The sequence below is a fragment of the Fusarium pseudograminearum genome, chromosome 1, assembly GCF_000303195.2.
Source record: "Fusarium pseudograminearum CS3096 chromosome 1, whole genome shotgun sequence".
Taxonomy (NCBI): Eukaryota; Fungi; Ascomycota; class Sordariomycetes; order Hypocreales; family Nectriaceae; genus Fusarium; species Fusarium pseudograminearum.
The window spans coordinates 2,951,602-2,973,970 of record NC_031951.1 but is presented as its reverse complement, the minus strand read 5'-3'; the positions used below and the strand labels follow the sequence as shown (position 1 = coordinate 2,973,970).

The window sequence follows — 22,369 nt, the reverse complement described above, 5'->3', positions numbered from 1 at the left end:
CCCCAAAAAAAAAAAAAAACTATCAACTCCCAGTGGGTATGTGAATGAGAAGACCAAATCCCTCTGCGCCATTCTACGCCTTGACTCGTTTGTTATTTCCAACTCTCTGTCCTTCGCTATCGAGACGTCGTTTTATATTTGCGGTTGGCGGTGTTGTTGGTGGCGTGGCCGGAGGTGTATCTTTTGACAGCAATTCGAAACCCGAACAAAGGTCAAGCTGGGTCTCTCCGTCATTCAAGGGCCGCATCAAATCCGCAGGAATCATTGTGGCAAGCTTACACTTCGCTTCGCATTCCTGATATGTTTCGGTAGTCCAATCATCATCCGCATAGTTTTTGGCTTCGGCAATGCTGTACCCTGTGCTAAATCCTTCATGATATGCGTCGGGCAGAATTACTATGGTCTCACCAGGACGTTGGTCGACGATGCGGAAGGGTATGCCTAACTTTTCGAGCTTCTGAGGGAAGAAGAACTCGGCTCGATGTCGCATGAACTGGGAACATTTGCCTTTTCGTCCAAGAGCTTCCTCGGCAACGTCAACAGCAGTAGAAGGGACCACGATCCAAATCTTTCGACCTTTATACAAATGGTTGAGTGAAACAAGTCTGAAGTCCTCAGCGTGTATCTGGAAGCTTGCCCCGAAATGAGGCCCTGATTCATACACATAAGGTGTGTGGATTCCAGGGATGATGGCCTTGGTCTTGTCGAGCCTGTCGCCTTTCAAAGGATAAATTGGGCTCCTCTCAGGAACACCAGCTTCGAGGCGCTGTTCGGGAGTCCATGCAGGGACATCAGCTCGATAGCGTACATTGCGGATTTGTTTGCGATCATTCTTCCGGTACAACTTTCGTAGCTGGTCAATGGCCTGGGTGGCAGAAACCTTGCATTGTGGACCGGTGATTGATGAGCTGAAGCTGCCCACAGAGGAAACAGTCTCAACTCGCCAGAAGCTGTTCTTCTTGATCTGATTGGGTCGGTATGCATTTGCAGGAACCTTTTGGGAGTCTTTTTCTGGTAGATCCTCCAGAAGCTCTTCTGGGAGAACCATTTTGAAGCAGCCATTGTTTTCAGCTTTGAGGCTTCGGGCGAAAGCAAGATTAGCTGAAAAATCGTTCCACTGTCGTACAGTGGGTTTGAGTCGCAGAACTTCATGACCTTTGGGGCCGTCCCAGTCAAAATCGATTGGATCAAGTTCGGTTGGAAGTTCAGCAGGAGGTTCACCAAGTTCTGACGACAGGTCACTCAGAATTGAACTGGCATCATCTTGGTCAAGTTCGGGAGGAAGCAAAGGCTCATTTGCTGGGGCTAGAGATGGTTGAATTCTATTGATGTCTGGCAGTGAAGAAGGACATTCAGTGATTGGGAGCGGCTGAGGACATGGCGCTGGTTCCATGACGTTTGGTGAGTTGGCGGGGATTGGACCCTGCCCGTTGACAATCTGAGGAGCGGAAATAGGTTCCGGCGCAGGCGCGGGCGGCTGAAGGTGCGGCGAAGAGTGCTGGAATTGAAGACGAGGAGTCGCAAACCCATGCGACGGATGTTGAATCTCCATTGAAGCGAGGGGAGGGCCCGTCTCGCGATTGCGACGGACGGAAAAACAGTTGATGTGGTTGACGGTGGAGAGTGAGGGCGAGAGCAAAAGTAGGCGACGAGTGAGAGGTGAGCGTAATCGCCACCCTGGTTCAGTCAGTCACTTGGTCGGTACCTGTTTCACAGTCTAGGTAGTAGGTACTGGGTGAAAGGCCAGAATCTGTGCAATGAATGCGCTTCTATTGTGAATATTCGGATAATCCTAGGAAAGAGGCAGACGAGTTCCAGGTATTAACCGTCTTTTGATAAAGGTCGCGATGTCTGTGTTGTTTGTGCGAGATGGGAATTGAGGTGAGAGAACAAATGAAGTGAATCCAGAGGAATTGATTTGGTGCTGTAGAAAAAGAGGTCCTGAATGTAGGAAGGCGGAAAGACAAGAGTTTAAAAAGTGCTAGTCCAAACCTGCGGTAGCAAGGGGAAAAAGTATCGATGGTCATCACTGGAATTTCGTGAAGGGGGTACTTTGAACAAAGCTACTGCCCACCACCAAAGAGCGTCCATGTTTCTTCCATTCCCTTTGTCTCCCAAGTTTCCACTGAAAGAAACGAGCCGCAGTGGGAGAGCACCTGCCCGCACTGCACTTTGCTATGGGATGCAGCCCGAAAAGATAGACAGGAGGGATAAATAGAAAGCAACCCACTGAAAAGACTTAAAAGTGGAACAAGCGGGGAGCCCAAAAACGATTGGTCCAAAAGAAAGAAGCAAAGCTTGGATTCTAGCGGCAAACCACCTGCAAGGTCCCTCGATTAGCGCGGGGAAACTCGAATTCCAGGGACAAGAAGACACACAATGAATGGATGGGAACGGTTACCAGCGTTACGGTTTCCAAGAGAACAAAGGGGAGAGTATAATATAAAGACCGAGATTCATCATTCAATGACCGAGAGATGAAAAACAGTCATGCGGCGTTGTTAAAGAAACAAGCTTTTCCCATTTCCTTCCCGAGCAAATGTGATTGGCAGTGATAGCGAACGAAAGGTCTACGTGGATGTGGGCAAAATGACCCAAGCAGCCACTCCGGCCTTGTGAGCAAGGAACCAGTTAATTCATTAAATGGCTCCTAATTTGAGCTGACTTTGACTGGTCTTATGTAGGTAGTAGTGATAGTTCACATTTCGCAACCTAATTTGGGGACAAGCAAGTGATACATACCCATAAAAGGGCAAGTGCATGATCGGCACGCTAAGGCCCGTCCATCTTCGTTACCTGCTTGCGCTTGCAACGTTGACAGGACAAAGATGACAGGGATCTTTATCAATCAGTTTAAAAAGCTTGGTTCGAATTTATATTAAGTACAAGAGCTTGGGGAACCCTTTGGCCCGCATCTGAAAAGAAGCCGACTGCATTGCTGTAGCACTTCTAAACCTGGGCAGACAATTTATAGTACATAAACAAAGAGAGAGCCACTTTGTTACTGTCGTTGCCCGTCTTGATACATAGACTATCCGTACACTAACAGCGTTTTCTTTGATTATCCATTATTTGAAAACAATGTCTTTGTTGACGAGTTGCCGAAGGATGATTAGAAATACCTGTTTTGACAATCTCACCTTCTCTGCCTAGGTACTCCCGATCTTCTGTACGTGCTGTCGATTGTTGACAGTAAAATCATTGCTTGCTATAACAATTCTACAGAACTGGGCCACGTAGAGCATAGGTAAGAGGTGTGATCAATATTGGATGCCACCTTGACGAGTTCTTGGATCACTGTCCATGTCTTACGTCATAATGCTTAGCCCATCTGATGGCCATCGGCGAGATCAAGTATCACAAATACTACCTCACTGAACCAATCCCAAGCCCAAGATCGCCTAAAATTATACTTTAGTTCTGTAATTCAATAGAAGGGTCCCCTTCTGTTTTTTTGTACATGATCTGACCCAACTAGTTGGCGTCTAATGCTGATCCAGAGGGGAACCTCCCATATTGCAGGCCATGGGAACTCGTTACCGATCAGCAACTACGTTTGAAGGAACAACAGGCTTTAAGAATCACCGTCTCTACAAAGATGGTACAATAATTTTGAAGCTGTACAAGACGTCTTGATAAAATGAATATTTATGATGGTAGCGGATCCTAATGTTTATCTTATTGTAATATCTGGGACAAGGTTTTAGGACATATCTAGGATAATCACTAGGATAGTTCCCAGGATGGTCTTTAGGATAGCATATTTCACATGTTTTAGATTGGCCTGTGTCCTTTTGTCTATATTCTACTATATGGAGAAGAGAAGCGCTTGCTTTTGCGATGCCGGTCTCGAGACCTGACATCTTATAATACATTCCAGCACATTCAGTCTTATCAAAGACTAAGCCGAGCTATCACGACCTTTGACTGTCGAAGATCCCTCTCGCAAAACCTCTACCAAACCTCAATGGCCTTGCGAGCACAAGAGGCACCTTCCTCCAGCCCTCCCTAACAAACCACCAACTAGCTACACTGCCAGCTACCATTCCCGTCAGACTAATGAGCCACATGTCCCAATTTCTGGCCTTCCATATCGGCATGCGCATATCCGCCGTCTGTAGATGCATAGGGCGCAGCTCAACGCCATTGCGGAACCGGAGTTCTTGATCTACCATGACTTCCTCGATGAGATCAGCTGCGAGGTGTTTGCGCTTGGAGTTGAGGATTGCTATGCGCTGCATACGACGGGCGTTGGCGGTAAACGACCCGTCAGCGTCGGTTGTGATATGTTCTATGGCTGATGCAATGGAGGACGGTGTCAGATAGGATTTGTCAAGAGACGTGCCGACACCCGATGCTGCAAGGCGAGCGCTGTTGCAAAGCTGATCGAAAAAGTATCCTACTGCAAGAACCGGTGTGCCGTGGAATAGAGCCTCATTGGCACTTGAACCGCCGCCGTGTGTGAGGAATAAGACAGTATTGGGATGGGCCAAGACGGCCCTTTGGGGCGCGAATACAGGGAGGCGGAAGTGTGGGTGCGCGTCATTGAGAAGACTTTCAACACTGACGGTCGAACCATCCGCTAGAGGATAAGTCTTTGAAGTGTCAAAGTTGGCACGAGGTTTCTGAGGAACAGCCCATATAACACCGTTGATAGACCCGGCGTCTAGGGCTTGAATGAACCCGAGAAGATACTTCGTTAGCTCTTCTCCTGGGAGGTTGACGTGAGTTCCCAAACACACATATATCGTCTTGTCGTGGCTATTTAGAAACTGAGCTAGGTCTTCATCCAGGGGAGGATACTCGTCGCTGAGAATGGGTCCAACGGGTGTCATGAGAGGCGGCAATTCTTTAGGTGCTTCTAACCCCCAGAACGAATTGACCAGAACGAGGTAATCGGGCTTGGGGAGAAGAGAATGGCTGTAGTTGACGCCTGCATCGACACGCATGCGCTTCGTCCATATCAACCAAGGAATAACCGTTGGAAGCGCCGCCAACACCACAAACTCGTTCCAGAATCGCGACGTCAAAGATGTATGCTCAGAAGTCAATGCCCCATCGACCTGGAACCCAGGCTGGCCCGGATGATAGCTCACAGGCGCCATAGCATACGGCATCTGGGGCCAGACGCTTGCGAGCTGGATGTTGAACTGTTTGAGCATATCCCGTGCGGCACTATCAGCGAAGAAGTCCGCAACGATAAAGTCAGGCTTCGTGGAGGGGTCTTGGCATAGTGCGCGCAGGCTATTATAAGTCTCTGTCCAGAAATTGTCAAAGAAGTATTTGGACTCCATCATGGGAGCAAAGCCATGCTCGTGGCGCCAGAGACGTAACCTCTCGTAGTGAAGGTCGAGGTCATCTTCCGTGGCAGCCGGACCGACGATATAAGTCGTTTTTATAAAGGGGTAGCCAGAAGTCCATTCCTCCTGGCCAGCACACGTAGCGAATTGAATCTCATGACTACGAGAAGCAAGAACAGCGCCTATTTCAAGGACTGGGGCTGTAAATTGTTGTTAGTGGTGACGATGATCATGGCAATTTTGTGGGGGGGATTTACAGTACCTGCATGAGTGAAACCTCCCGTTGTGACCAGGAGAAGAATCTTCCTGCGAAACTCATGGGGGTTGTCAGCCATTGTTTTAGGTATCACTTAGGCTGGATAGTTTAAATGGGAATGTGTGTGTTGGGATCGTGATGGGTTGGTCCTGTACTGGCACATGTATGACGCCTACTGCAAAAGTGCTGTTGCATTGGGAATACCGGTGGAGTTGGTCTTAGTCCCAGTGCAATTGGACGCATCTACATCAACAAACGAGGTGGATTTTAGACAAGATTCAAAGAAGGGTTTCGTATATTACTTACATATTGCAAGTCTTTTAGGAATCAGAAGATGTGTCAAAACTTTTGCATTCTGTCTACTGTCTGTACTCAGGACCAGGATCCATTAAGAAACTAATATAATAAGCATAGACAATTGATAACATTCCATTTCTCGTCTATCTCTATTATCGTTGTCCATCGTGTAGTGTAGTCTTGTCAGAACTGGAGCGTGTCCCTTCCAACTTGCTGTGGTCGATGCCAAAGCCCTATTGAATCCTTCCTTGATGTCCGGCGCACTTATATACTGAATTTCAGGGTCGTGTCTGCCTCCATGCGTTATCAATAATATTCCTAACGCCATTCCTATGCATTCCCACGTGCAACATTACCCAACTGCATGTTCCTTCCTTCTCTTCAACCCGCTCAATCGTCGAGATACGTTCAACGCAATCCCGATATTATTGACCAATCCAAGACAAAACATTAGGACAGCAAATAGCTCATACAGTGTCAAAACTGGCATTCAGGGGGTATAAAGCGTATTCCGGGTTGTAAAGCTTAAAAAAGTCCCGAGTCTCAGAAATGAAGTGATTACGAAAAGTCATCAGGTCGTCCGGGTTTGGCCATGTCGTCTGCCAGTCCGATAAGATCCCTGGTCTCGCGTGCCAGACCGAACGCAATGGGTGGTAATGTCTGCACCCACATACGCCACTCGTGTGCGTTGGTTGCCACGCCCATGTTGGACATGTCTTGACCCTGATCAGCAGACTCTAGTAGGCGTGCCCGGCATTGAGCCAACTGGGCCGCCGACTCGCCAAGGCCACATGCTTGCGATTCCGCAATGATATCGCTGACAATGCCGTTGATGGAACCGATGTCTTCGGAAATTTGGCGCATATCAGCATCTCCGCGGACCGTGTTTACAAGTCTCTGGATTTCGGTTGACATGATAGAATTCTGTTCCTCGAGAAAGAGCTGGTGAAATTGTCAGTGTTGCTGTTACTGACATAATCATGTGTGAAGATCACTGACCTTGAGATCTTCGGCGGCTCGGGGATCCAGCTGCGGCGCAACTCGTCCGTTGGATTGGTTGTTCGCACCGGGTTGCCCGAGGCCGATTGGTACCGCACTGGCCTTAGACATGGACCTTTGATGAGAGTATGGCTCGGCGGACTGGCGAGGTGAGCCCAGAGGGCTGTATGCTGACGAGTCAATGCTGGTTCGCATGCCATTCAGACCTTGAAAGGGAGCGGGAGGCGGGAGCCTGTCCTGGATACTGACAGGATGTTCAGTAGCAACCGGTGAAAAGAGAGCGCTGGAATCCGCAGGTGTCACAGTTCCGTCGTCGTCCTCCAGCTCCTCGGCGGGAGTCGTTCGAATCTTGACCAGACGGAGCAGATCAACAATGGCAGCGGCCAGGTGCGACGCTGCGGTATCGAGCAAAGAAACAGGAGACATTCCAGCGCTGGAAGCAAAGTTCTTGGAGGCCGTGATAAAGTTGTTTGCGGTCAAAGACACCTTGGACCTTAACTTGGTCTGCTGTTGGATGAACTCTTCATCATCGGTCTGGGGCATCTGAATATCCTTGGTAATACGGCGCACGCTGACAACGACAAGTTTCATAGCATCAACCACCTTTTCTGGATCCTCAGTTCGAGCCTTTTGCAGAAGCTCATCAATCGCGATTTGGAATTTGGTGACGTGAACATCTTTGACCATGCCACGCTCATCCACGAAACCCTGCTCGCGGACGTGCTTAGCCGCGTCGTGTTCGATCCCAGGACCGGCAGAGGTTGCCCGCATGTGTCGCAGCTGAGTCTTGACCCCAGCGTAACGGTTCTTCCACTCGTGGACCTCACGCTCAAGTCTCTCGACCTTCTTGTCAAGCTCTGCATGTCGCTCGTGTGTTGTGCCACTTTGCTGAGAAAGCTCTCGCATCTCGAGCAAGAACTCTTGCGCCTCTTTTCTGACCTCATCCGTGACCTGCTGTTGTTCCCGAAGTTCCTGTCGAAGCTCATCGTTTTCTCGTTGAAGCTCAGAGTCTGATGCGCCAGGCCCAACACTTCGTTCTGTTTGATGTGCATCCATGTCGTCTCTGAGTCTCTGAATCTCTGTTTCGTGATCATCTCGTACGCGCTGCAATTCTTGCTTCATCGAGTCGTTCAGGTTCTGCGCCTCGGCCAATTTGTTCTCGAGGTTGAGCCGGAAATCGCTCCACTCTTGCTTTTCGAGATTGATAGCAGCAGCTCTTGAACGTTCCTGGTCCAAAGCGCCATTCATCTCATCCTTTTCCTTTTTCCAAGCATCTTCCATGCTTTCGAGTTTCTCTTGTAGTTCTCGTACCTGATTTTGGGAATCCTCCAAGGCTTTCCTATCAGCCTGTATCCTGTTAGCATCTGTTTGCGCGCAACAACCAAGTAATTTCTTACCTCTGACATTACACCGCTACCGGCACTCCTCTTGCTCTCCCGATTGGGGTCCTGGTCTGCGTATCCTTCACCTTCGTCATCCTCCTCGAGCATAATGCTTTTGTTTGGAACGATTGTGTTATTCTGGTTGAGCTGTTTCGGTGTAGGACGTCCGTAATCGCCATTCTGGCCACCCGGAGATCCTGGCATTCCATAACCATCTCCAGGTCCGGGCCCAGGTCCTCTCATAGATGGGGCATCAGAAGGCCTTCTCATGCGGCTTTGAGCTCTTGGGGGGAAGTTACCATTGATCGGAGTGCCTGGTCCCCTCATGGACATGGGGCTCCCTGAACGAGCAAGGTCGCCTCCCACGAAGCGAGGAAATCTGCGTTCAAGTTCGTGATATACATCGGCAGCCAGGTCTCGGAATCGCGGAGGGCCCAGGGAAGATAGTCTTTGGCGGGCCTGGTTTCGCTTGGGGTGGAAGTTTTTCTCGGGCAACAGGAACGAAGGAGGGCCATTTGGTGCATTCGGAGGTGCCCTGGCGGCGGACTGTCGTCTTATCAATTCGTCAAAAACGTCGGTACTGAGCTCATAGAATTGAACTGAGGAAAGGCGCAAAAGCTTGTCGCGAGCTTTATTCGGTTGTTGTTTGTGATTGGGATCGCGGGTGTTGAGGAAGGTGCGAAGAGCAACATAGTGCTCACTGAGAACGGCCTCGTCGAGGTCGCCGCGGACACTGTTACGGCCTTCGCTGCGAGCATAGAGCTGAGTACCGTTACTTGAGCGCGCAATGGAAGCAGGCGGCGATGGCCCTCCTGTGCTTCTAGGACCTGGGCCGCCGGGACCTTGGCCTGGACCTGGACCCGGGCCCGGGCCGCCCATAGGAGGGTTTGGGAAACCGTTCATGCTCATGGCGCCGTTGGAGCCGCCCGAATTCGGGGGCGATGCAAGATTGGAGCGACCGTTGGGGTTGGGGTAGGGACCGTCGTCGGGTTGGTACTTGGAAACAGAAAAGTCGCTATTACCGCCTATAGAGATTGGGGACAGCGGCGCATTGCGTCCCAAACTGATGCTCATGATCAAGAAGAAAGAAAAAACAAAAAATGCGAAACCGAGATGATGCTGGAGGGAGATGGAACTGGAACAACGCCAGCCGCCTGTCTCATATGGGCGCCACACGGAGACGGGGTAGGTCGAGAAATGAATGCAGCCAGCCCGGGTAGGTAGGCACAGTACAGTAGGCTCGGAGTTGACAATCAATAGGTCAAGTCCCCAAGGATCCCTTCCCCCACAGGATTAGGATTGGCGTCTTTCAGGGGCTGTGGAAGCGCCAAGCTCCAGTGTGTGGCCGAAAACGACAAAGGCGGATGATTTGGGTGTGGCTCAATGGTTGAAAGGAATGTTGATGATGATGATAATGGGTGGTGGTAATTGAGTAGAGAAAAAGTGTCAATTGGAGTGGTGTAAGAAGATACGGTGAGGTTTAAAAGAATTGTCCAGTAACGGTTACAGGGAAAGACGTTGCGGGTCAAGCCTGGCCTCAGCGGTGTTGTTCCTTCTTCCTGGTCGAAAGTAACTTAACAAGGGAGAGAAGGGAAGGAAAGGGAAGAGGGACAAAGCAGAAGCAATGGCAATCAACCATACATTTAGGGATTGGACTTGTTAACCCAGATCAACTGAATCGCATCCAATTCAAAGTAACGTCAATTCTACTAGGTAAGTTGATCCAAAAGGGGGTTCAAGTTGGATTTAGACTGAATCGGGGTGCCGTGCAGTGCACATCCCCTGAACTTAACTAAACTCCACTGACACCATCGCAACGGAACTTGACTGCTTCCAGAAAGTAGCGTGCGTACTGTGTAGATTGCCCCAAGGCGAGCCAAGTGGGTTGCACTGGGCAGATGCAGCACGAGCACCGAGATCTCCATTGATGGACGGGAAATGAGCCCTTGGGTCATTGTCCTTCTGGGGTCAGAGTCCAGAATGTCTAGGTATGGAGATGGGCCACGTCTCCCCCCCTGGTCTGGCAATTTATTATTATCGTTGATGAAGGAGTTTTTAATTTCTCGAGTCCACCGAGATCGAACAAGCATGCAAGGTACATGCAGATACAGAGTACGGAGTATACTACGTTATCTCGTCAACACGGCTTTATCGTGGATGTAGTAGTAGCGAACATCTCTTGATCACCAAGTCATGTATGTATCGAATTAGCTTCTTCCATCTGCCGCGCACCAAAACTTGAGAGAATCAAGTGATATGATCCATGCAAGGGGAACGGGAAATAAGCACATCTATCCAACCAATCTCGATGCAATTCGGGCCTAGGCTTGAACACCTTATTCAAGCCTCCGGTCCACTGATTGCACTGTGCCTTTGCTGTACCACCTCTAGCTCCAGGGCTGTCGCCTACCCCTGAAAGCCAGTGAAGCGCCGCTTACTCCTCGGCTCTAATTCGTCTGATGACCCCCGTCAAGCGTTCGAAGCTTAGCGGGTTGCCGAGCGAGGCGCTGGGATACGCGGGTCTTTAAAGCTAGGCCGGCACGTGCTTTGATACCACAGCCACCCGGGTCTTGTAACCCGGAATGACATGGCCTACCTAATTAAGATGACATGAACGACTAACAGAGTACGGATGAAGAGTTTGTCACGGAGTATCCGTATACCTACTATAGTTCATCATAAGAGGCCTCAAGTGTTTATGGGAAAAGTCATAAGATATGCACCTGGCTGCCTTAACATTAAAGGACCCTCGCTTACGACCAAGACTTCAACCTCACCTAGACCCTGGAATCAATTGTCTAAAGATTATCGGTAAGCTTATGGTATGTATTCTCTAAACTTTAGGTCATAAGAAATAAATCTTATGATTTGGTCTAAACGCTATAAATTGACTTGCCAATTTCCGTATCTTGTGCTCTCATATCCTATAATTCAAATAGATAGATAGTCTAATGGCCCGAGACCGGTCTTAATAACAGCCTCAAACATTCCAAACTGATATTCCTCGTATTTTCCCCGTCCTCATTCCTATCCACTAGACGCCAAGAAACCTTAACCAGGCCTCCATGTCAGAAGCAAGCTTGTTTCCAATTTCAGCATCAATGGCACCTTCCTGCCAACTGATATCAACACAAAGCTCTTTTCCTTTCACGCTCATGGAACTGATATGAAAGACGGGAGAAGTAATCTCGCAGCTAAGCTGAAACACTGCTCTTTCGATACTCCAGCCTGACCCTGACCCTGACCCTTCAACTTCTCCCTCCATTGTACCCAGGTTGGAGACGCCCCAAGCACCAACTCGTGGTTTCTTGAGTTGCTGTTTCTTCTGCGTGCGCCAGTCTTTCACGAGGCCCATCAAGCCCAAGGGCTCGTTGTTCATGCCTTGGTCCAGTTTATGCTGGATATCCTTCCGGGCTTGAACAGCGGCGGACCAGACGATGTCCTCGAGCTTTGCCATGACATCTTCATCTGAAGACACGCTTTGAGCCTTCATACGAAGCTCTGACACTAAGTTCTCGTCAAACATGTGGTCGCAAAGCGCCATCTGATTATCCATAGTCGTGCTGGGGTCATGCCAAGGATGTGCGTCAGACTTTGTGGGAATGAAACGACGAATATCCAGCGCAGTAATGGCATACATGGACTTGGCTTCTTTCTTGTGATACTTCTGGCCTTCGGCCAGCTGTAGCGAGAGAGAAGCCAGGGGAAGGGCGTGAAGAAGACCTGCAATAGTTGTCTTGTGTGCTCGGCACTTCTCGACAACCTTCTTCAATGTTACGTCGTCGATGGAAATGGTCCTGAACACTGTTCGATAAGGCTCCTCGCGAATAGGAGCCCAATTGGCCTGCGTAGGATCGTTCGATACGAGAAACGGTGGTCTCAGCTCTTTCCAGATAGTAGACAGAGCATATCCCCATGAGATAGGGATCTTGACCAGCTTCTCTGGAGGCGGCGGGAATCTTTCTGCAACACTTTCCAGGTGCAGCACATTGTCTTCAAGGCAATCCAATTCGTTGGCAACTCTGGAATCGTTGAGATTACGCAACAAGCTCTGGTGGAAGATCTTGCCTGCTACACCATCAAAGTTGGTATGATTCCAGCAGAATATGACATCCAGTGACCCCAAAGCTCCTTCTGGGTATAAAACAGATATTCTCCACCCTGGCTTAGACTCAATATCGATAAACCAAGTGTCGAGTTGACTGCCGATAGCTTCCTTCAAAGAAGCGTCATAGTCTTTGGGTTGTTGGGTCTTTTCCCAAGTCACATGTGTACTGATATTGACATTGTCCAACTCGATCCATGATGGCATAGCCGAGTCTTCATTCAGTATTCCCACTTGTAACATCGGATGTTTGATCACTGTAAGTGCCACAGCCCTGTGGAAGACATCTTGGGCAGTCTTGAGTTCACCTCCAGTGTGGTGCTTTGGGAGAACATAACGACACGTTACAGCAGTTCCACAGCTATGACGCAAAGTGTGTAGGGCTGAATGATACAATTCTCTATTATATACAGTTAGTACAGTGATACAATTGGAGGTTGAAGTTGAAAGAGGCCATACAGGTTGCTCATTGGCCGAATGACCCTAGGCTTTCCTTGTGATGCCATTCTGCTGCTGGAGTAGAAAAAATAGCTTCAGAGTTAAATCTGGTTTATTCTATTGCTATATTGATATAAACTTTATTAGACTGGCTATTCATTGTATTTATCTGAGATATTGCGAATGCGGTTTCCGCGGGATACCGTCTCACCTTGCCGCGGATGGGCGAGTAGGATGCGAATGCATGTTTTGTCTTATAACTAGGTAAATAACTACCTAGGCCTCAGGGCATCAGAAAAATTGACCGCTGGGGACATAAGAGATAAAATTATTAGGGCAGTTTATGCTACTTAGACCAGGCTTCTTAGACTACTTATTTTTATACCCTATGACTTAGGATAGTAACTTTTCTGTTGCCTACTAGACTAGATAGCTAGGAAGATAGCACCTGAGCTATTGGTCCATATCAGAAACCAAGTAGCAACTGGTACTGACCTTGGACAGAGAACATGAGTCCAGTCGATACAGTGACGTCTCATATCAGTCTCCATCAAATAGTGTTCTTCTGCATCGATTCTGGCGATCTTGTTACTACTGAGTCCAGGGTAGCTTTCATCACTTGGATGATCAATTTATCTTCGCACATATCATACACTAGCAACGAATATCATTGACAATCTGCACAAATCCACCTTCAATATGTGGCGTCATATTGACTGTCTAGTCTGTTAGTCTAGGATCCCGATCTTGTGTGTTCGTGAGGCGGCCTTGAACTGAACGTGTAAAATCATCCAACCAGCTTGCAGCTGGGTGACAAGGAAGTGCCTCTAGGATATGAAAATAACTACCCTGAAGATACTTATCCAAGTAACATAAATACGTATACTCCTTAGTTTTAACTATTGTGCTCTTAGTGGTTATCTTTTCCAATGCCCCAAGAACTGGCTGCCTCTCGATACCCCTGAACGACTAACGATCATAGTCTTAGATACATATGTATGTATGACTAAGACATTCGATGTCATCCAGATCTACGAATCTAAGTTTCACCTCTTTTCTAGTTGACAAATCATAAATAGATTAAATGCTTGGCTATCGACGGATCAGGTACAAACGTCGTTCCTTGTAAACGGATCTCAACGGCATGAATCGTTCAACCCTACATGCCTAGAGAGATCGTCAGCATTAATGGGTAGACATCGATTCAACCGAGCTAACCAGTAGTTAACAGAAAAGCTGACCTCCAAGCTTTAGGATACGATAACGAATAACCTAAGAGTATAGCCTAGATCAGTACACGCTGATACTAATTTCGTCTCTTATGCCTCGAGTGCTAACTTTTCCGAGACCCTGAGGCTAAGATTTAAGCAGTCCTTCCTGAAACACTCGCTATCGATGCAGTTTGGACAATCTTCATGTTATTTGAGAAGCCGGTCAAAGATCGACATTATTCATCTGCCTATAATAGGGTTGCGTCTAATACACTGTGGGGGGCCTAAGAAACCGTCCACTATGATCTGCTTGATCGTAAACCCATATCAGGGATAGCAGCGGATGAACCGGTGGAATATGAGTTTTGTGGGCTTTGTTGGGTCGCAAGGATGACATATCAGTCTCCCACAAGTCCATCCGTACATGACCCAGCACGTGAAGGCTTTGATCCCAGTCTGTCTGTCCGTGTCGACGGGTGAATATGATGGAAGAACCTGTTCCGTAGTGTTGGCGGCCTCAATGTCCAAACTATAAACTCTGGGTATGTGCTGCAGTCGTCACGATATGACCAGGTCCGGGTGTCTACGACTGGGAGCGAGAAAGCTTATCCCTCATCTAAGTCCTCTGAAGGTCTGTTCTACCGATCTTTCTACCAGGAACATTTGAGCTTCGAGATAATCTGACAATACGGTGTCAAGCCACCTGGGACGTGGCAGTGTACCCAAGCTTCAAGTCGTTATCGTATGGTGTCCAGTCACCTCACCAAAGCATGTAAAAAAGTGAGCTCTTACGAGGATCAGAACCAAGCCACAGTCCAGGTTGCTGGCAGGTTGGGCCATCTTTCCTGCCACGAAGCGAGAATGTCAGGTACTCGCTCATCAAACGTAGCTCTGCTCGACGCAGAACCGTTGTCGAAGGCAGAGGCGCCAACAGCGTCACGCTCTTCCTGGGCTGCTGCGTTGAGGGAATTGGCAAGATCCAGGATACCTTGACCACCAACAGCAGCTTCCTCGTGGTTATCCTTGATCTCAACATTGATGACGTGGACAGGTCGGTTAAGGGGAGAGCCTCTGTTCATGAGGTCATCCACAACGGCGTCCCAGCATCGTTCTTCGCATGTAATGACAATATCGACCAGGCCGCCCTCGGTACCCTCGCTGCCACGGTCCTTAGCGTGCTGCAGGCGAGGCACACCAACCTGCCAATCTTGCCAGCGCTCCGGGCCCCATTTGACCCCGCGATTACGATTCAACATATTCAGGATACCATTATTCTTATACAGACGAGCGTCCTTGGACTCAAGTTCCTTGAACATGCTGTCATAGGATGTTTTGTTAAAGTGGTATACGTTAGGTTGGGTAATGGTTGGTCCAGGCAAGCGGACGAGAGAACCCGTGCCGAAGGAGATGACAGGGTAATCCGCCTGCGAAAGCCGGAGATGGGCCTCCATAGATCTTTTGGTAGACATGTTAACGAAATGTTGCCAATCACAGGACAAGCATGTACGAACCGGTTGTTGTTACTGGCACAGACAGTGCAGAATTTCAGTTTGTATCCGTTGTTGCCTTCAGATGAGCCATTTTGGCCTTGGGCCGCAGAGCTACCGTTAGCAACCTCCATCTCTTCAGGGTCCTAGCCGGGCGAGAAAACGAGATTGTTGGTGGGCGCAAAAGCGCGTGGCATGCTAAAGGAGCAGGACGCGATAAACTATGAGGCAACGATGTCAGCACTTTGTCTTCAGATAGAAGCAATTGACAAAGAAGTAAATGTAATCGATCTTCAGATAAAAAAGCGTATAAAGTGTCTTTTCAGCAAAGTAAATTCAGACAGCTCCAATATGTTAAACTCATCATAGAAAGGTTGTTGGTGTCTCAAATCAATCAATCATGTGGTCACTTACACTTTGAATATCAAGTTGATACAATCACCATCATCTCGTCGTCGTCTTTCTACTTTGGTTGTGCGCGACGCGTGAAGAAAGTTCTTTGTAGGAAGAAGAGGTTGGAGAATTGTGGTGAAGCTGTTAAAAAGCCGAGCTAGGGCGAGGTGACGCTAGTTTCCACAATTGTCGGCTAAAGTACGGTGCGACATACGATGAGTAAGCATTCAGTTATTGAGACATCAATGAAAGAAGCAATTGCTTGATGCGAGGAGAACAACAGCATTGTCGTTTCTTCTGAAAAATGCATGCTATTTTAAGAGTGCGGATATTATCCTACCAGTACTCGCAGGAGAAATTATGAGCTTTATTGAAGTTCACTTCTCCAATAACTTGACCTTGTGGACATGACAAGGCTAAGGGCACGGTGAAGTGAAGACACAGCACAGGAACTACTGGATGGACCGTATCGAGCCCGATGTCGTCAGACGCTACCTACTAGGTACGGAATTTGGTCCTTTAAGGCGGAATTCGCATCCAAGACCACTTACAGAATCTAATAGAATCTGCAATATCGTTAAGGAAGCTGACATTAGTATCCTTGGGGCAGCAAGAATACTTAGCCGTTGACGACATGTTAGACATAATAAACCAGGCATTTTACCGAAGTTGATAGCAGGACCTTACAGAGCTTATTTCGGTATCCCAGACTCGGGTATCTAGTTTTCTTTTCCCTCCATTCCATTGGGTGGTCAGACGGCTGAGATTCCTTGTTGCTGAGGATCGACCCAGCGGGAAGATCTCCACCCGAGTCTCACTGAGAGAAGCTATTGGCTGTTAAACGCCCGCATAACCTGAAACAAACGACGCTTTGACGTTAACCAATCATGGCAGAGACCAACTTACTAGGAATAAGAACCTCGAGAAGACTGAAAAGACACTGAAGACATTGATTTGACTTGGCTCGGGACAACAAAAGCAAGCATGATTAATGACTGGTTGTATAACATATATAAAGTAAACTTATCTATTTGTGCGGTATGTAAGTTCTCGCAGTCCAACTTTAGCTACTCTACTCTATAGAAACTCTCTATTCTCTAAACTTTGGTCCAGTGCATCTCCCAAGTTCCCGTTGCATCCATCACAGCGCGTTGCAGTACACCACGAACAACCATGTTTGCTGCAATTGTTGCAATATTGCAGATCGCTGTCACCTATACTAACCCTGCTCGTCCAATTACGCTACACCACCTTTCATTGAACCATAGAAATTATCTCGTGTTGATGTACTGTATGTATGTGTAATCTGCAGTCATTAAAGCCTCGGCCGTTGACAAGATCGTGGGCCCCAGACCTAGAGAACCTGGGATAAAGATCCCAAAAGCCCGATGAAGACTTCAAGACAGTAATAACATGTGGAGGATCCATGTCATGAGTTGCCCTGTTCGTCTCGCTTTACCTCGCCTTGCTTCCAGCTTCCTAGGTACGTAACCGACCTCAATCTAGATGCCCCTGCTATGCTTCTTTCGGGGTCTAGTTTCATCATCCTGCGCACCATAATCATGGCAATTTCCAGAGAAGCCAGGAGATGTTGACGGGATGATCCCATTGCGACAGCAACGATGCAATGTGCGGAGATTGCTTTCCACGGTGACCCAGTTGAATTCTTCTGGTTGCCTTGATTCAGCTAGATCTACCTATCCGCAAATAGATGAATCAAGTTCCAACGGCCCGGGTGGGCATCCAGCAAAGACTCCCGCTGGGAGACGTCGTACGTCTTGCTGATTATGTATGTGACTACGTGTGCGCATGCGCATGCAAGACGGCAAGCAAGATGCCAGTTCCGGGAGGAACACGAGGGACACTGAGCACGGGCTCGAGAGCAGAAAAGGAAGAGCAGAGAACATCGTGGCGCCCTTGGCTCTGATTGTTGTTGATCGAATATACGTACAACTTTTAATTAATTACATGGTTAAAAACTTAGGATAAGTGCGGCTCCTCCAGACAAGGTAGGGGTTGCATGGTAGCATCTCACATCCTTGGGTTACTACCAAACCACACGAGTTACCAGGTAGTCTAGTATAATCAGCTCGTTAGTTAAATGATGTCAAAAGACGTTTAGATCTTGGATGGAAACACTCGGAGATTTGTTGCTTGTGCTGAGTACCAATATTTGACCTTGACTTATTTGCACGACGCAACCAACGTAGTAGAGAGTCTAGACATTTGACACCTTTTCCTAAATTTAGGTAGGCCCAAGCTACACAAAATTTAGTCAATTTACCCCTCATCTGGTAACTGTCCGCGACTAACAAGTAACAACCCAGGCAAGTTATTAACGTGCATGTCACCCATATTACTTGATGGAGCCGGGTAGTCCCATCATTTGATTGCTCGTGCATCGCTTTCAACTTTATTAGTTCACCTTCATCTCCTTTGCACAGTTGTACATCATCAGCCCCGACTAGTCAAGTCTCTAGAACAGTTTAATTCCCTTCTTCCTAGCGCTTAGGAAAGAAGCAGGCGACAGAAAACGAGTCTCATTGGGTCCTTGTCTCCGACTTACAGGCGCTGACTCGCTGCTTGACCAGTCAGATTGGTGCACAAGGCGCTTGCTTCAGTGGTGTGGTGCACTATCGCAACCAATTCTGCTCCACTACAACGCCTCCAGCTCCAGGTCTTGGGTCCGAACGAACGTGCCAACGGGCGACCTTACCGGGTACGGCCTCCCCAGGTCCTAACGTTAGGCTCTCTCATCAATCCTCCCTCGCTCGCAAGCAAGCAAAGACGTACTCATGCTGTGAGGTTGGGTGGGCAATCGCTTCCTTCGTTCTGACCAGACCTAACCTAACCCAACTCTGCCTTACACTCTCTTCCATCAGCAACCCTCGGGATCCTATCCTAACTCAGCCCGGGGCCTGGAAGCGCAAGCGCAGGCATAGACATTGGACGGCCATTTGCGGTTACTGTACAGTGCTGAGCCCTTGTTCATTCCGAGCACCAGGAGCAGGGCATTGTTTTCTCTTCTGTTTCTATTTCGGTTGCTACTGTAACTATTGTTGCTCTGTTTCTCTTACACTCCTTCGCTTCTCACTCTCTCCACACTTGCAACCAAATTCATCCTGTGCTTTTGTCGCCTGACGACTGGTCGTCTCGCATCATTTGCATTAGGGCTACGTTGACCATCAACTTGGAACTCGACTGGAGCCTTTTGATCGACCGCCAACCCACGGGTGCTCTCACGTCTTAGCGTTACGGCTGACTTGACGTCCGCCGCTTCGACCACCTCTGTTTGGACAAGAAAGACCTTACCTCGAGTGTTCAAGATTACAGACTGCGAATCGAGTATCGCATTGATTCCTTTGGCGCAGATCGTCTTTGTCTAGCACAACGATTTCCACTACTTCGAAACCCCCGATTTCGACCTTTCCGTGGGTCCTCTGTTCTGCGACCGCACTGATTTATCCGTCAGTCTTACTGAAGCCCCGCGAGACCTTTGCTGCACGCCCATCCTCCGGCGGTTGCGCGGCCGTGTGCGCCAGATCGCACGACTGTCGCTAGACTCTGTCTCGAAAGGCATGTCGGCGACGGCAGTTATGTCGACGACCTCTTCTCCAGTGACCTCTCCTTCAGCAGCCGCAGTCTCTTCGCCGAACCCTAATCACCCCGCGCTGCCACCTCTAATCACATCTCCGTCATCGCGCCGAAGCGTTCAGTCCCGACCAATGTCGCACGTTTCCAAGAGCCGACTTTCCCAATACTCGACAGGCTCTTTGCCTACGAGATCCCGTCCGAATTCTCATATATTTCCAATGTTCCCCTCGACTCTCTCGTATACACAAGTGCGGGACTTTGCCTACCCTGTCACTCATCCTTTACATTATGGCCCGCCGCCTGAACCTTCGGGCCCGCCATCGGGCATGACGACGCCCGCAAGCGAGCACCGGCGATTGTCAGACCCTCCGGGCTCCTTGGACGCACGCATGCCTTGGGAATCATGGGGTACTGAAGGATTCAACCGTGCTCATGACCTCGCTCCCATCCAGTTCGACGGTGGCCCCCCATACAGCGAAGACGAGGATTTGCAAAGCCCCGTCGTGGCCACACGCCACCGCAAGCATAAATCGACCTCAGCAGCGACAGGCATGAGGGGGAGGACAGGTCGTGATGATGTGCGTTCGTCCAACTATGATCATGAGCGGGGTTACTACATGGGAACTAGTGGAGACGGCAGCGAAACATACTATGTGAATAGTGGTAACGAGGCCAACGGTCCTGGCGGAGATTTTGTCACATATCCCCCAGACCAGGCACGACACAGCCGGGCATATCATATTGCCCAACAACCTAGGGCTGCCGAGGGCGGTGAGTACTATCAGCCCGAGTCTGACAGCTCCCCATCGTCCCCAGGCTTCAATGACGAGTCTCGCTATTCACGAGATTATCAGTTTACTATTACGTCACCGGACGAAGAGTTCCATGGCAAGGCCGTTGCCTTGTTCGATTTCGAGCGAGAGAACGAGAACGAATTGCCTTTGGTCGAGGGTCAAATCATCTGGGTTTCGTACCGACATGGGCAAGGCTGGCTGGTTGCCGAAGACCCCAAGACGCAAGAGAGCGGCCTGGTGCCCGAAGAATATGTCCGATTACTCCGCGACATCGAAGGAGGAATGAACAGCCTGACTGGTCATCTTGTGGAGGGATCTGGCTCTCCTGACGTGGGCACACCTACCCAAGCGGAGCATAGCGGTCAATATGGCCACACTCCATCTTCCAGCAATGCGACTAACGGGTATCATCAGCCAATCGTGTCGATGTTCTCGACATCGAGCAAAGACCTTGACCCGTATCCCACCGAACAACTGGGACTTCAGTCCGGACAAGCACCCCCGCAAGTCGTCCACTATCACGGGCAACGCGGGGGCAGCCAAGCAAACACGCCGACAATCGCGCAGTCTCAAGATACTGGCATTCTGAGGAGGGAGAGCCACGATGGTGGAACGAAAAGGGACTCTAACGTCACGCCGGTGCAGGAGAAGCCACCAATGGAACTGGGAGAGCCGGCCGCCGTCGAAGAAGTGAAAGAAGTCGGGAGGTGATACCAAGGGTTGAATAATAATGAATTGCATGCCACATTTAAAGAGACGCTCATGATTCAATATATTCCGATAGAGCAGGCATATATACCAATAATAGTAACATACTTTTACTTGCGGTCAAGGTTAATAATAAAGTCCTCCGACGTAGGATTACTATTGTACTCGATATGTTGAGGAACAGGACTGGGAATCAAAATTGCATTTACCTGTCTAAGTAAGTACCCATCAAGACTGGGTTAGTAGATAGGTATCTAGTCATGGCCACCATGGAAATGATTAAAGAAGACATGCCGGAATGCTTAAAACATGTTGGCATATGGAATCTTCACATTATGAGGGAGCGCCTAGATGAAATGGGACAAGAACAACTGGCATCTTCAAGGGCTACAATGACTGCCGCAGGAGAAGAGGCTGCGCATTCAAACCAAAGTTAAAGAGAGAACTCGGCATGAGTATTTACTACCTATCTAAAGTATCTAGATCTATACTAAACCTATACCAGGTCCGACTGGCAGCCAAGGGAGCCTGTCTCTATGTTGACGAACCCCAAGCGTTGAAGAAGGGCAAGATCAAAAGGTGCAAAACCGAGTATACAGTAAGTGTAAACACACACATTCCCCGGACAGGGTCGCTGTAAATCTTGAGTCTAACATCATCTTGTAGAATCCTCAGTCAATTAACGAAGAGAATATGCACATGGCCGATCAGGATGATGACAACCCTGATAAGGAATCAGATACTATTGCTTCATCTCGAGTGTCAAATGAGCCTGATCAAAGACAGATGGAGACGACAGGGGATAGAGTGACTATCAAATGATAGTGGTTCTGACCACTCCTCTAGCGATTACCAAGACAAAGCAATCCAGTAGAAGGATCAGACAATGATAGTACAGGGGATGAATCAAATGATGATAACAATACGGAGGGAGAGTTGCAAGATCATAATGACTTTAACTTAGAAACCTCGATGGAATTCAAGTACTAAGTTTTAGTATTCCAACTAAGATAAGCACTATATTATCTATAGTTATTGCTTATTGTTACTGAATATCCTATTATTATACTAATAGATCTATAAGTTCTATTTTAATACTGAGCTTTATAATGCTAATACGAGAAATGTTAAGTATAAATATAAGAGTAGAGATATAGTAACTTAGTATGTATACTTTGCATTATGTGACTTTAATGTATTACAGAGCCTCTGCTAGAAGCATAAGAGATAAAATGAGTAGGTCAGTTTATAATATTTAGACTAGACTTTTTAGACTACTTATTGTTATATCTAAAGACTTAAGAGGCTAATTTTTCTATAGACCTTTTTACTGCATACAGCTAGAGGAAGTGGAAGGTATAGATATAGAGTCTTTTAAGCCTACTTACCAATCTTTAGCAAAGAA

The 22,369-nt window shown here is 48.3% G+C and overlaps 6 protein-coding genes across 6 annotated transcripts; 1 reads left to right on the top strand and 5 right to left on the bottom strand.

Annotated features, from left to right (window-relative positions):
- Nucleotides 1-73: 73 nt before the first annotated feature.
- FPSE_12034 (uncharacterized protein) lies at nt 74-1,552 on the bottom strand (the record flags this gene model as incomplete). The annotated part of the gene is made up of 1 exon (XM_009265151.1): nt 74-1,552. The coding sequence occupies one exon, from the start codon at nt 1,550-1,552 to the stop codon at nt 74-76; it is 1,479 nt and encodes a 492-aa protein (XP_009263426.1).
- Nucleotides 1,553-3,914: 2,362 nt separating this feature from the next.
- On the bottom strand, nt 3,915-5,635 carry FPSE_12035 (uncharacterized protein; the record flags this gene model as incomplete). The annotated part of the gene is made up of 2 exons (XM_009265152.1): nt 3,915-5,500; nt 5,563-5,635. The coding sequence occupies 2 exons, from the start codon at nt 5,633-5,635 to the stop codon at nt 3,915-3,917; spliced, it is 1,659 nt and encodes a 552-aa protein (XP_009263427.1).
- A 776-nt stretch (nt 5,636-6,411) lies between these two features.
- On the bottom strand, nt 6,412-9,308 carry FPSE_12036 (uncharacterized protein; the record flags this gene model as incomplete). Its single annotated transcript, XM_009265153.1, has 3 exons — nt 6,412-6,795; nt 6,853-8,199; nt 8,250-9,308. The coding sequence occupies 3 exons, from the start codon at nt 9,306-9,308 to the stop codon at nt 6,412-6,414; spliced, it is 2,790 nt and encodes a 929-aa protein (XP_009263428.1).
- A 1,960-nt stretch (nt 9,309-11,268) lies between these two features.
- FPSE_12037 (uncharacterized protein) lies at nt 11,269-13,023 on the bottom strand (the record flags this gene model as incomplete). The annotated part of the gene is made up of 2 exons (XM_009265154.1): nt 11,269-12,739; nt 12,989-13,023. The coding sequence occupies 2 exons, from the start codon at nt 13,021-13,023 to the stop codon at nt 11,269-11,271; spliced, it is 1,506 nt and encodes a 501-aa protein (XP_009263429.1).
- A 1,762-nt stretch (nt 13,024-14,785) lies between these two features.
- Nucleotides 14,786-15,609, bottom strand: FPSE_12038 (uncharacterized protein; the record flags this gene model as incomplete). Its single annotated transcript, XM_009265155.1, has 2 exons — nt 14,786-15,443; nt 15,500-15,609. The coding sequence occupies 2 exons, from the start codon at nt 15,607-15,609 to the stop codon at nt 14,786-14,788; spliced, it is 768 nt and encodes a 255-aa protein (XP_009263430.1).
- Nucleotides 15,610-19,446: 3,837 nt separating this feature from the next.
- Nucleotides 19,447-21,786, top strand: FPSE_12039 (uncharacterized protein; the record flags this gene model as incomplete). Its single annotated transcript, XM_009265156.1, has 5 exons — nt 19,447-20,963; nt 21,065-21,181; nt 21,215-21,396; nt 21,441-21,562; nt 21,631-21,786. The coding sequence occupies 5 exons, from the start codon at nt 19,447-19,449 to the stop codon at nt 21,784-21,786; spliced, it is 2,094 nt and encodes a 697-aa protein (XP_009263431.1).
- Nucleotides 21,787-22,369: the final 583 nt, after the last annotated feature.